Genomic DNA, 14,180 nt, shown 5'->3' on the forward strand with positions numbered 1-14,180 from the left:
TGTCCGCATAGGTCTCGGGATCTTTTCGTCTCGAGTCTAAGACGGTTACTAGTCCCTGATCAAGCTTAATCTCCAGGAGAATATAGTGGAAGCTGCGCACGCATGCACAACTCATCAAATACATTACTATAACCTCGCTCGAGTAATAAGGGAAACCAAATATGCACAAGACAGTAACACTCACTTGAAGTTGTAAGGAAAGAGTATTTTATCTTTGTTTTGATTTATTATCAATGATTTGAGCAAGTTGGCCTCGGCATCTTCGGTGTTCTGATTGAACCACTGGAAGAACTTCTCAAATGGAACAATCAACAAATCAATTCCAACGAGGTCGTGGTCCTCTTTAACTCTCAGATACAAAGTATTCGTCCCCCCCAGACTCCCTGCAGGTTTTCATGTACCAATCATGAAATCTTCGCATCATCGTTGTTAGAGAGTTTTTCATCTTTGACAAGAGGCTTCCCGTAATGGTATTGGTGTTCTTCCACCTCCAAGAAATCATAATGTACATCGTCGGCCAGGTAATCTTCAAGATTGCTATAACTGGGCACCATCCTTGGATCATTAGCGACGATATCGCTAGACACCTTGAGCGGGGGGCACGATTGGTCCGCTTGTTTGCCGAGCTGGGCAATTTTTTTCCCAGCTCGTCGTTCTGCTAATCTTCGATCACTGATAGTACTTCCCGACCGCTCCGCTTCTGCATATACCTTTGCAGTAATGCGCTCATAGTTGTTTTTCAGCGAAGACTTTGGTGGTTTCCCCAGGGCATTGATAGTGCGCTTTGCTTTCACCGGGTCTACCTTCTCCTCCGGAGGTGGATGTCTCTTTGCTTTCACCCCTTCAAAGAAGTCCTTCACTTCTTTTTCCATGATCTTCGTGTTTTCTTCCACGGTCCTCTCGTATGGTAACTTCTCTAGAGGCTTGAAAGGTGGACCGAATCTGTATTGCCTCCCGCTCTGGCTGTACTGCTAGACGCCGGAGCAGACAGAGCGGCTGCGGCTGTCTTCTTTCGTGCTTGCTTACGAGGCGGAGGAGAAGGACTACGACGCGCCGGAACAACCGGGGCGGCGGCGGGTCTCTTCCGCCCTTGCTGGCGAGGCGGAGAAGAAGGAGGCTGGTGGCTGCTCGGGCGCTCCGGCGCAGGCGGAGAAGGAGGCGGAGTGCCGCCATGCGCCGGAGAAGGAGGCGGAGTGACGCCACGCGCCGGAGAAGGAGGCGGAGTGCCGCCACGCGCCGGAGAAGGAGGCTGAGTGTCCTGATCACTCGCCGGAGGAGGAGGCGGTGGAGGAGGCGGAGTGCCCTGACTCACCGGAGGAGGAGGAGGCGGAGCCGTCCAGTTCGGAAGGTTGATGAGCTCCTTACGCCATAGGCATGGAGTCTTCAGACAAGAAGCCAGTCGAGTCTCCCCGTCACCCGTAGGGTGGTCAAGCTGAAGGTCCTCAAATCCTTCTGTGATTTCATCCACCATCACCCTAGCATATCCTTCTGGAATCGGCCGGCAGTGAAAAGTTGCGCCAGGTTCAAGAGGTGCAACAGAGCCAACAGCCGCCTTGACTTTAAATTCCATCCACTACGTCATAAGGTGGCAATTCTGAGACTCCGTGATAGCATCCACGGGGTAGCTAGCAGGAGCCGTGAGACAGGCTCCTGAAGCAACTCCGTGGAAGCCATGCTGCTTCTCCGCTGAGATGATGGGGTAGCTTCGTGTGTAGCTTCGGCAGGTCGCGTGCTGCGGGCCTCGTCTCGTTCCTCTAGGGCTTGTACCCTTGCGTGCAGCGCCTGTAGTTGGGTCAACTCCTTTTTCTTCTTCCTCTCCCGGCGTTTGTAACCGTCTGCGTCGGGAAATCCAGCCTTCCACAAAAGGGAGTCTGGCGTGCCTCGTGTCCGTCCGGGGTGCTCAGGATTCCCGAGGGCCTCTGTAAGCTCGTCATTCTCTCTGTCCGGAACGAACGTCCCTTGCCGCGCCTTTTCGATATACTCCTGAAGCTTCTCGATGGGTGTGTTCAGCTGCTCGTTGGTCCAAACGCACTTCCCTGTTACAGGGTCCAATTTTCCCCCAACCCCGAAGAACCAAGTCCTGCAACGGACCGGCCAGCATCGCGTCTCTGGTTCGATCCCTTTATCAATGAGGTCATTCTCAGCCTTGTCCCACAACGGCCGGGCTTTCAGGTAGCCATCTGACCCTGTGCGATGGTGATTCTTCTTCTTTGCAGCATTTTTCTTGTTTGTCGCTGACATCTTCGCTGCTCTCTCAGATTTCTTTTTGGTGAAAAATGCGGGCCACTGATTTTTGATCTTCTCAAATCGGCCGATGAATTCTGGAGTCTTGTCTTGGTCGACAAACGATGATTTCAGCTCATTCTTCCACCTCCTGAATAGCTCAGCCATCTTCTTAGGAGCATAAGCCTTGATCATTGGCTTTTTAACTGGATTCTCCGGATCCTCCTCTGGCGGGAAGGTGAAATTTTCCTGCAGTGCGGTCCACAGTTAAGCTTTCTGCCTATCGCTGACATAAGACACCTGAGAGTCTTTGTCCTTAGGCTTCAACCATTGCTCGATGCTGATCGAGATCATGTCCCTAACTAGAACCCTGCACTGAGCATTAAATTTTTGCTTGGTCCGGAGGGGTTCAATCGGTTGGCCAGTGCGATCAATTTTGATAATCGTGTACCTTTCATCCGCGCGCAACTTTTTCTTTGGGCCTCGTCTCGTTACCAAAGTGTTGCTCGATCCGAAGGGCTAGAACAGAAGAAAAAGAAGAGAGTTAATATGTGTACATACCAAAAACAATTAATGCATCAATTAGCTATAGTCAGCACATGCTTAATTAATTAATATATATACCTGGCCGGACTCCGTTCGGTCACCGGAACCGTCATCACGGTGTCCTTCCCCCTCCATTCAGTCATCGGAGTCGTCATCACGGTGTCCTTCCCCCTCCATTCGGTCATCGGAGCCGTCATCACGTTGTCCTTCCCCCTCCATTCGGTCACCGGAGCCATCATCACGGTGTCACCCGCGGCCGCCAAGCCCGGGCGGCCGTTTTTGCCCTCGCCGCTACCTTCCTCTGGGCGCCGGCACTTGCGGGCCTCTTCTTTCTTGGTGGCACTGACACCAGCCATGGTGTCCCGATTGGCCAGCTCTGGTGGCTGCTCCTTAACGCGGCTGTCTTTGGCATGGCCTTGGGGCGACGGCAAGCCTACGACAGCAGTAGCAGTAGCAGCAGACCAAGCATGAATTTTGCAATGACCTTTGTGTGCACTATTGTTCTGGAGCTGGTGTACTACCCAAAGCTGTCGTTGCCGGGCTTCTTAATTTGTGGGTTCGTCTTGTGGATCGCCAGCAGGGAGCTGACTTCTTCAGGATATGTTGAGCTTGGGAGCACTGACGAGTCGGTGTATGAGGCTGTCATGGGGCCAGTCCGGCATATCCTTAGTGAACGCAAGTCCAGGAAGATTGCTGCTTTTCTGTTGATCAATACAGCTTACATGTTTGTTGAGTTTGCCAGTGGTTTCATGAGCGATAGCCTTGGGCTGCTCTCTGACGCTTGCCATATGTTGTTTGATTGTGCTGCTCTGGCAATTGGACTATATCCATCGTACATCGCGAGGCTGCCTGCAAATGGATTGTATAACTATGGAAGGGGCAGGTTCGAGGTGCTATCTGGGTATGTTAATGCAGTGTTCTAGGTACTTGTTGGGGCACTGATTGTGTTGGAGTCGTTCGAGAGGATACTCGAGCCTCGAGAGATATCAACAAGTAGCCTTTTGGCAGTTTCTGTTGGTGGACTTTTCGTAAATATCATTGGATTGGTTTTCTTTCATGAGGAGCACCATCATGCGCATGGCGGTAGCTGCTCTCACTCCCATTCACATTCCCATTCTCGTTCACATGATCATGGTCATGAAGATTACCATCATGATCATGGTCATGAAGATCACCATCACCATCATGACCATGTTCATCAGAGTGCTGATCACGAGAAGACATGTTCTGGTCATCATGGAGACACAAATAAGAGCCATCATCATAATCACCGACATGATAGTAACAATGCAGAGAATCATCATCAATATAACCATAGCTGTAGCCACAAGCACGGTCACAATGGCCATGTGGAACATCACCAGCAGGGTGTAGATCAGGCTCATCAAGATTGTCGCAGCATCAACGGTGAGCAAGGACTTCTAGAGATTCCACTGATAAATGTGCACTCTCATGGTGCAGAATCTCAGTCTTGTAATGGAGAAGTGGAATCGCCAGAAATCGGAAACCATGCCAAGCCAGCAAGCCGGCGTCACATTGACCATAACATGGAAGGTATCTTCTTACATGTCCTAGCTGACACAATGGGAAGCGTCGGTGTTGTGATCTCGACCCTACTAATCAAGTACAAGGGATGGCTAATAGCAGATCCCATTTGCTCTGTATTCATTTCAATAATGATTGTGGCTTCTGTCCTTCCATTGTTGAGAAATTCTGCTGAAATTTTGTTGCAAAGAGTTCCAAGGAGCCATGAGAAGGACTTTGAAGCAGCACTGGATGATGTTAAGAAGATTAATGGTGTGATTGGAGTCCATAATGTTCATTTATGGAACTTGACAAACACCGATATTGTAGGCACTTTTCATCTTCATATATCAGCCGAAGCTGACAAGTCTGTTATAAGAGAAAGTGCTTCACGGATATTTCAAGAAGCTGGGGTTCAAGATCTGACTATCCAGATTGAATGTGTCGAAAGATAGCAGTTGTTGGTATAGCGACACTTGTCGGTAGAGTGATAGGATTTTGGCACAGAACAAATATATCTGTAGTGCTCCATTCAGGAGCCATCCTTTATGTACTGTTGGAAGGAAATTGCATTGAAATACAGGTTTGCAGCTTAATCATTTTGGTCTGAGCAGCTTAATATTTAGATGCTGTATATTGTCCATGTTGCATATAGACTTCATAAAAGCTTTCCTCCAGCCCTAGGCTACAGTCACATGGTGATAAGCAGTTCAAGCTTAAACAAGCAGATTAATGAAGTAAACAAAGAGCACAATGCCAGCAGAAAAGAAAGGATTACATGACCATATATAAGCAGTACAAACTTAAGCAAGCAAATGAATGGAGAAAGCAAATTAAGTAGCAGTACAACGAGAAGTGAAGCCTCTAAATCAAAGAGTTACACTGAATAATGCAAGCCCGTGTTGTTGGAGCAGTGCAACAGGAACCTTAGTTCAGCTCAGATATAATTCGTCTGTATCTTCGACATCAAATTGTATCCATTTCATGTGTTCTCTCTTATTCATCACCTGGTATGTGCCTACATAGGTATGTCTTTCTCCGTCATCCCCACTGGCCACCACCACCACTGATTGTAGCAGTGGAAGCAATGAAGGAACATGTGGGATCTAAAATGAAGCATGTCAAGATTAATGAAAAAAAGCATCAGATGGATGAGTATACGTACTTCAGATCAATCATTTTTTGTTTAGCTATCATGGTAAACATCATAATAGTCATCATCATCCTCATCATTGTTGTTTTAATTTGGAGATTGAGATGCCAAAAAGAGCAACAATAGAGTAATTAATGTCAATATATAATTTGGAAGCATGTGCATGTATGTAGGACAGCCGCAGGAGTGTAGAAAATATGGAACAGAAAAACAAACACTTAATTCATTCGTTGATGAGTATCATGCGTTATTAGATGATCATATCTAGTTGCGTAATCCTCTGTTTTGCTGTTTACTGGGAGAGCCTATATACACTTCCTATTCTTGCTATGGAATCTGTAAGTTTGGTCCCAACTCTTCTTGCTGCAGGACCTTGTTGCTTGCATCGCCGTGTCTTTTGGCAAGGAGTAAATTATCGTTTGGAGGGGAACAGACTGATGAAAGCATACAGGATAGTATGCAAAAGACATTCCCTTCAGTTCTTGAATCAGAGTGCCGCAGTGAAGAGCAAGATGCTTTTTTGGTTGATGAATTGGTCCGAATAGATTGGGAGGCCACGACCATCAGGTTCCTCTCTTTTGGTCTTGTGATGAATGCTCTATTGGGGTGTTCCCATAGTGATCGATGTGAGTGAATCTTTCAAGTCCTTTTGATCTGCAAAATAGTGCGAATATCGTGGACTGAATATTGTATATGTTAAAGCCATTTGTTAATATATTTTTTCTAAATGTGCTCCACTTTGGTTAATTTCTTGATCATTCTTGTGCCTATAGCTTCAGAGGTTTTTTACCCCCTTTTGCCTTCTTCTACAATTTGGATAACGTTGTGAAATGCCATGATCTGAAACTTGCCATGCGATTTGTCATGCAGGTTCTCGAAGGACATGGAGTTTGACGCTGTTAACACGATGCATATGTGTGCAGACATGCTGAGATGGAGGAAAGAGTTCGGTGTGAGCATGATTCTTGAGGCGATCACGCTGACCTACAGAAATGCTGCAATTGTTGCAATCTTTGCTTAATGTCCAACATTCAACGAGTTCACGTGCACAGGGTTTTGAGTTTTACCGCCCCCTGGCGACACGAGCCTGCCCTCCTCTGCGCCGCCCCTGGTGGCGAACCCCGCCTCTGCTGCTGAGGCTGCCGCTGCATCACTCTCTCTCCCTGCTCATCTTTGTGCCTGCCAGTTGGTCGAGGTGGCAGCAGTATGAGATGTTATCGCTGGTCTGTTGCCAATTTACCATGAACCATCTTACTAGCGTAATGTATTTATGCATTTATCCAAGGAATACTGTACCTTCTAGATTTTCTTGTACATTTGTACCATACGTACTTATTTTATTGCTGTGTTGTCAAAATAGATGATCATGTCAAAGCATGAATTCAGTAACTGATATTACAGCTGCAGCCTCATAAGCACAAGTACTGGTGCTCTGTTTTCTAATCTTTGCTTCTTTTTGTGTTTAAATTCCACATGGCTCAGTTTTGTTTCTAACCTTCATGCTTTTTTGCAGTCATATATTTACAGAAATTTTGCACTCATTTGTTATTGCTGATCCGTTGCCAGTTTACCATGTGCCACTATGATCTAGTGTGCCTATATGGCTATATAAGCCTACGTCTGCTAATCAAACTACAAGTGCGATCCTTAGTCGCCTAAGACTTCAGGAGGCTTTGGCTTAGACCAGGTTAGATGATAAGCATAGTAGTGTAAATTCCCTCTTGCAGTGGACATGCTACCAGTTGATTGCATTCTCTTTTCGATGAATATACCACCGTACTGTTACTAATTTCTCGGCTTCCATTTTTTATACAGTGCCACTCAATGGTCATGGTTTTACTCGACAACTTTTATTGTGTTTCAGTACATGCTGTTTTTATCTTTGTTTCACATACTGTGAGCAACAGGCATTCACTGGGTCTACTGGTAGGATATATAAGCAACAAAAATGAACTCAATTACCACTCCAGTTGCCATTGCTCAAGAAAAAGGCAAAAATGAAACACTAAATTGTATTCCCTCCGTACAGAAATATAAGAGTGTTTAGCTAACTATAAAGTAGTGATCTAAACACTCTTATATTTCTTTGGGAAGTACTATTAAAGTTGCCATTGCTGAAGGAGTATTACGTGAGGCAGCAGTGCGAGATGAATCATCCACTAGCTACTACTCCCTCGGTCCCATAACAAGTGCTGCAACTTTATACTAACTTTAGTACAAACGACTTAACAATGAAAACAACACATATAATACTATGTAGAACAGGAGTCATAACATTTCACATACGGGCGCAACATTAAGATTACAACATTACAATTAGATAACTGAGGATGAGCGCAACATTACAGTTAGAGAACAGAGGACGGCAACATTACAACATTACAGCTAGAGAACCGAGAACGGGCACAACATTTGTCGTACTTGGCAGCGGACTTGTTCTGCCGTGCGGTCATTGCTCAAAGAAGCCACTAGTAGGATGAATCATCCAGTCATCCACTAGTAGGTCACTACAACTCATTACAAAATTCTCAGCAACGACAAGAAGTCTTAACATGAAAACACAGGATAGTAATTATTACATAGAACATGCCAACAGGAGTGGCAACATTAAGCAAAACATTAAGCATACAAGCACAATATCATAAACTGTGTTTTCTCGAGCATACATACAAGTGCATATGAGCGCAACAATGATGCATGATGTTATCTCTAGCATTATATACATAGAAGTGATTGATGCATGCATCCATGCGCTATTTAGGACAAACCATCATCCTCGATGATCAGAAACCCCGTCTCCATCAAGTACTTCATCTCTTCATCATCAGGAAGCCCCTTCTTTAAGAAGATCTTTTCCCCTTCATCTCTACCATCAAGACGATAGCTGCGGTAGATGCAATCTTCTTCCAGATAATCCACCCAGTAAGTCGGCTCACGGCTGCACGCTATGATGCAGTCATTGGTATATGATTCCGAATATGGTTTTTCTTCGCCCCACATCTTCTCAAACTCTAGGCCACGTCCAACGAAACTCCCCTGTGCTGGATGCACAACCCTGCTCCCGGCATACTCACAGTACAGGCAACGGACTTGCTCTGCCACATATGGATGCAGACAAAAATCAAAACGCATCATGCTACTGGATGATGGAAGTGGCAGAAAGCTAGCTACTCGTCTTCCATCAAGGATACTTACTTACTAAACAACGATGTAAACAGAAATAATGCAATGAAGGATTGATGCATGCATGTATTATTTGGGTAAAATTGTAGACCCGGAAGGTCAGTGAGAATATCCTGTTGATCGATGATACCCCACACGTTGTTGTTGCGGGAATTTTTTTACAATATATGTTTCAATGATATATGGTTTTATGGAAAATGAATATTTGGAGTAATAACATGCAAACTAAAACTGAAAATGCATAATATAATGGAAATTCTCATGCATGTTTTGCATGTTGAGCTATGCATGTTGCATGCTGAGTTGGCATGCTTCTTGTTGAGAGAAATAGATTAGTGGGGGCTAGCTATTTTAGATATGAAAGTTTTAAAGCAGTATTCCAACGATGGTCAACTGAAATGGGGATTGCCCTAGGCCAGCTGTTTGCAACTTAAATATACTTATCCAGGAAGAACGGGTGTACTGTCGGAGACATCCACCACTATTGCAAGGGGTGACAGACAGGTAACACATATTGTAAATTTAATAATTGAATAGCAGAGATTTATATATCTGATTGATGAAAAATGCCAAGTCGCAAGGGAAAATGACAGCATACCAGTGCCTGGAGATGGTACTCCGACAGGGCAGCACCAGCCCATCTCCTGAGTCTGAGAGCCATCATTGCGGCATTCAGCAAAGAATAGCGTTGGTGGTGCACCGGCAGATTGGGTAGCGAGGAAGTTGATATGGGAGTAATGATATATGCGAGTGAAAGGACCCGTGTACACAGGGCCATCAACATACTTATTGACACCGCAGATAAGATGCAACTCGTACTTGGGTACCTGAACAAGAACAATTAAGACAGAGAATGTTAATCTGAAACACGTACAGATTGTTTTGCAGCGAGAACAAATCCAAATTATGCTAGAAGAAACCAACCCCAGGATGCCGGCTGTATACGTCAATTAAAGATTTCACCATTCCAACGACTGCAGCATGCTCGTTCCAGAAGTCATTCATGAGTCGATCCATCCTTCCATACGTCAGCTGGTTTACCGCCTCGATATTTGTTTCTGGGTGCTCGGTTTGTTCCAACTCGCTGATGGAATAGAACAGACATTCGGCAAGATGGTCGGCGTCCACGTGGGAGAGCTTGCCGCCATCCTTGAGATAGTGCGAGGCCATCCGCAGCATTGGATTAGACGGTCGGAGAAGCTCTGCCTGGTCATGAGTTTTGGGGTGAAATGCAGCAGCTGCAGCTGCAGCATAAGCTTGTTCGACACTGGAAGATATCATAGCATCATCATTGTTATCATCATCAAGGTGGTTAGGATCAGCGATTCGGAGATCGGCCCCAGACGCCTGCAGTCGTTGCATGGCTTGGTCCGGCGAGAGGTGTCCGGCGCAGCGGGTGCACAGGAAGGAGAGAAGGCCATAGAAGGATCTGACTGCAATTCGAAGAAGGCCTCCTGTGCTGATTGCCTCTAGGTCAACCTTCTTGGTTAGAGGGTAGGCTCGGCTGTACCAGATTGTATTGAGGATGATGTTGGAGACAGGGTCCAGTGGACCATAGCAGTGGCCGGCCTGGAGCAGGCTGTGGTGGTATTGAGAGTGCAGCTTCTCCTTGGGCAGCAGGGCTAGTGCCTGCAGGTAGTATCCATGGATGGTGGTGAGCAGCATTCGCCTCATAGTGGACCGCTCAGGAAATCCCATCACCTCCCCCAAGAGGTCAGGACTGAGCTTGAGTAGACGACAAGAGGCAAGATCCCATGATTTTTCGAGGGTGAAAACTGATGGCTGATGTTTCTTGAGCAGAATATCTATGATTTCAGTGGACTGGAAACGATCGAAAGTTACACATGGGCCTGATAGCACGGTGGCGACACTCTCAAGAAATGTGAAAGCAGCTTCCAAGCTGACGCAAACTGCTTCGGGCACGGGTGTTGGGCGGCAGCTGCAGCACATCTAAGGGCCAGTTCCACGGCGGCGACAGTGGCGTCGGATTTAAACCCGAAACTCTGCTCCATCCCCCGGTGCTGGATGATGAGGCGGGCGGCAACGAGGGGATCCAACTCGGCTTTGTTGAGGTACCACATAGCCTTGGGCTCGGTGAGGTAGGGGAAGAGGGCGGCCAGGAAGGCTACAAGGCCGTTGAGCGACCGCTGGTGCATATCCCCGATCAAATCTATTTTTCTCCGCTTCGGGAAAGATGTTGTGGGGACGGGTTCATTGTCAGGGTCATCCACGCTCATGGCGCCGGCGATGGAGACGCCGGCGACGATGTTGGAGATGGGATCTAGGAGTCCGAAGCAGAAGCCGGCGTCGAAGACCCCCTGGAGGAGCTTCACCCGCCCGTAGCAGCTCTCAATCTTGGCAAGGAGGGCCCATGTAAGCTCGTCCCTCTCCTCTTTTCTGACAACTCCTTCGTCCTTGCTGCCAGCCGAGCGCCGGAGTCGGCGGAGAGCAGATTGGGCGGCGGGCGGCTGCTTGTAGGGTGGCGCGGTGGCGCTGAGCGCCGGGCGGGCGGGGCGGGCGGGGGTAGCTCCTGGGCGTCTAGCGACGAAAAGGCAGGCAGCGAGGGGCGGCGGCGTTCGCCGTGGCAGGCGGTGAACCGGCAAGAAAAGGAGCCGAGAGCGGCCGAGGTCGGGGACGAGCAGGGGAATAGAGAGGAAACGCGCAGGCAGGGTTCGCCCCCGCATTAACTTTGGGCCGGCCCATATGCGGGGCGGTGCTCCCCTGTTATTTTTTCGTTTTAATTTAATTTTAGTTTTATTTGTGTTTTCGTTTCTGTTTTGTTTTTCTTGCTTCTTTAAAAAAATGTTCGGGATTTGAAAAAAAGTTCTGAATTTAAAAAGCATGTTTGTGAATTTGATAAATATTCCTGGATTTTGAAAAATCATGAATTTTAAAAATATTTTGTGAATTTGGACAAATGTTCCAAATTTCAAAATATGTTCATGAATTTTAAAAAATATTCTAAATTTTTTAAAAGAAGAATGTTAAAAATCCTCCAGAATTTCAAAAGTTGTTCATTGCTTCTGCTAAACCGCATGAAGTTTGGGTCAGTTTGGTTCATGACCGAACAACTACAAGTCGAGGGATGGTGCCAATCCTTGTGCACTACTCCATAATGCGAGTTGAGTTGAAAGGACAAACGAGGAAAGAACAAACAACTTTCTTGGTCGGCTTGGGTCTCGCGTGTGCAAAAATATTTTTGTGGTTGTATTAACTTAAAGTGAATTTCAATTTTTATCCCCAGTTTCATGTTTGTGATAGTATTTACCCTATTTAGAATTTTTCATATTCTTACTCAATTTAATCAAACTTGTGCCACAAACAATCCCATTTAACTTTTATCATGTTTTTATCTTACTATGCTGTTGTGCATGCCATTCCAACGGTCTAATTTCTTTCTGGGTTTTCTTCTAGTTTACTTACACTGAACCGGACCCGGCCCAACTAGTCGTCTCGTTTATGTTGCGCTGGGTATGACATGTCATTAGGAGAGAAAGGGGGAGGCATGGTTACAACATATTCAAAGCAAAGTACTTAAGGGGCAATCATTACTTGCTTATTCTCATATGAAGGGATCTCGGTTCTGGAGGTCTCACAACGGATCAAGCAAGAGATCCGTCTGGGTTGTCCTCCACCGGCAATGGGCATTAGAACATTTTGTTCCGACGGTCATTTGGGCAAGTGGAGACCATAGAGTGGGCTAGTTTGCGGGCTGCCCTCCCGCCGGTGCTCGCGGATTATGCAGAGACTGCCTCATGGCATTTGGAACCTTCAGTTGTTTTCTCGGTCAGCTCGGCCTATCATGCCATGTGCCAAAGATCAATTATTGTGTGGGCCACGCTGCTATGGAAAGCGCCCTTACCCTTGAAGATCAAGATTTTTGTATGACAATTGTTGAGGGAACGCTTCCCATCTGGGACGGAGGTGATCGAGTGAAACGACTCCGGAATGGTTCTGCCCTCTTTGTGGTGTCTCGGAGACGGGGACTCACATCCTCTTCTCCTACACGGCGGAGTTTTGTGGTGCTTTGTTCTTGAGGCTCCCGGACCTGAATGGGAGGCCCTAAATTTGGCCGGGTTTCTTCAAACCAGTGCCAACCAGCCCGGGAGGAGGAGTCGTCTCTTTCTAGTTGGTGTTTGTGGTGTTAGCGTGGAGCTTGTGGACGACGCAAAATAAGATGATGATTGAGCAGGTCTTTCTTTCGACGGGCCTCTGATTCAATCTTCAAATTCCTTGCCTTTTTGCAGCACTGGCACTTGTTATGTAGGTAGCGAGATTTGCGATCACCTGGGCCATATGATGGTTGCGTTGACTACTAACACACTGGGTATTTTACTTTACTGTATTTAAACCTTCTTAAATTTGTTAGGACAGCTTTTCAAATTGCCATGAAACCTATACATATAAAAGCGTTTAAGAAACATCACCTGATCCACAAAGCTGACGGCTACGATTAAGATAACCCTGATTCGACACATAACTGCCCTCACCTGTCTATAGTCGCCCTGAGTGCATTTGTCAGCTCTAGCAGCAGTGTCCACAACTGCTATGATTCCCAAATAATTATGGAATGATCCAGACCGATAATGATACTCTTGAGTAGTAGTACATGTGTTATTAGCTAAAAAAGAGAGCAGCCTGAATCGTGCTACGAGCGACGTCATGATGGATCAGTTGATCACCAGGGCAATCATGGCAGAACAGAGCCGATGCGCTCTGCCGCGAGCAGCACCCCGCTGCCATCTTCAGAACCATCCCCTGAACATCCCTGACACGACAGGTCAAATCCAAAATCGATAATTGAGACGGAGCCAGAAAGCGTCATGCCACATTGCCACTGGCCTCTGCCCACTGTTCAACATGGCCGCTGGTGCGATCCTCTGACGCCGCGGTACCTCGTCGGTGGTGGGGCGCCGCCGCGGTGGTGCCGATCGAACGACGGACCGGGCGTCGCGGGTGGAGCCACCGGCGAGAAAGTACGTGCGTCCTGCTCGACTTTCAGGTCGCGCTTCACGTGCTGGCTCGTCTCATGGATCCCTATCCCCGCCGCGGCCCGTGTCCTCTTCCCCCTGTCCGCGCGTGCACGCATCATGTCGCCATGACGATCGATCCATGGATCCATCGGTCCTCTCGTTGTCCGTCTCGCTTTTGCGCCCCGAGCCCGTGAGCTTTCCCGGCCGATCGGCATCACGCGTCCGGGTCCGGCCCTTCCAGACCTACCTGCTACGGGCAGCAGCTAGATGTGGAGTGGCTTTTGCGGTGGCGTGGAAGCTGCGGTGAGAGCAGACCAGCTCGTCCGTCCGCTCATGGCACCATGATTGGCACTGATTGATCCGTGAGCTTAATCTGATTCCTAATGCGCCGGGGAAGGGGACAGCGTCGTCGTCTACGTACGTACACGCTTTTCTCCCGAAAGCCGGAAAGCGGTCGAGCTACAGTATTTTCGTCGTCCTTTTTGCGAGAGGTTAGTTAATCCACCGCTGAGTTTTGTATGACTTGAACTTTTCTGGGAAGCTTCGGAATCGGAGGATTTTTGCTCAAGCAAGGTAGA

At 47.3% G+C, this 14,180-nt stretch overlaps 1 protein-coding gene and 1 pseudogene across 1 annotated transcript; one reads left to right on the forward strand and one right to left on the reverse strand.

The window, feature by feature from the left end:
- The first annotated feature begins 3,170 nt into the window (after positions 1-3,170).
- LOC125541125 (uncharacterized) lies at positions 3,171-6,467 on the forward strand (annotated as a pseudogene).
- A 1,526-nt stretch (positions 6,468-7,993) lies between these two features.
- Positions 7,994-11,283, reverse strand: LOC125535992 (uncharacterized). The gene is made up of 3 exons (XM_087543323.1): positions 9,554-11,283; positions 9,228-9,456; positions 7,994-8,541 (listed from the first exon to the last, which is right to left on the reverse strand). Exons 1-3 carry the CDS (start codon positions 10,577-10,579, stop codon positions 8,204-8,206), a joined length of 1,593 nt encoding a protein of 530 aa, XP_087399449.1. The 5' UTR covers positions 10,580-11,283; the 3' UTR covers positions 7,994-8,203.
- Positions 11,284-14,180: the final 2,897 nt, after the last annotated feature.

Source organism: Triticum urartu, chromosome 2A (assembly GCF_056163025.1).
Source record: "Triticum urartu cultivar PI428250 chromosome 2A, HENAU_Tu73, whole genome shotgun sequence".
In the NCBI taxonomy this organism is placed as follows: Eukaryota; Viridiplantae; Streptophyta; class Magnoliopsida; order Poales; family Poaceae; genus Triticum; species Triticum urartu.

Coding starts and splice junctions, on each gene's coding strand:
- LOC125535992 (XM_087543323.1), bottom strand. CDS start 10,579: ATGTGCTGCAGCTGCCGCCCAACACCCGTGCCCGAAGCAGTTTGCGTC. Junction 9,457..9,553: donor TATACAGCCGGCATCCTGGG/GTTGGTTTCTTC, acceptor GTTCTTGTTCAG/GTACCCAAGTACGAGTTGCA. Junction 8,542..9,227: donor AGTACCATCTCCAGGCACTG/GTATGCTGTCAT, acceptor CATATGTGGCAG/AGCAAGTCCGTTGCCTGTAC.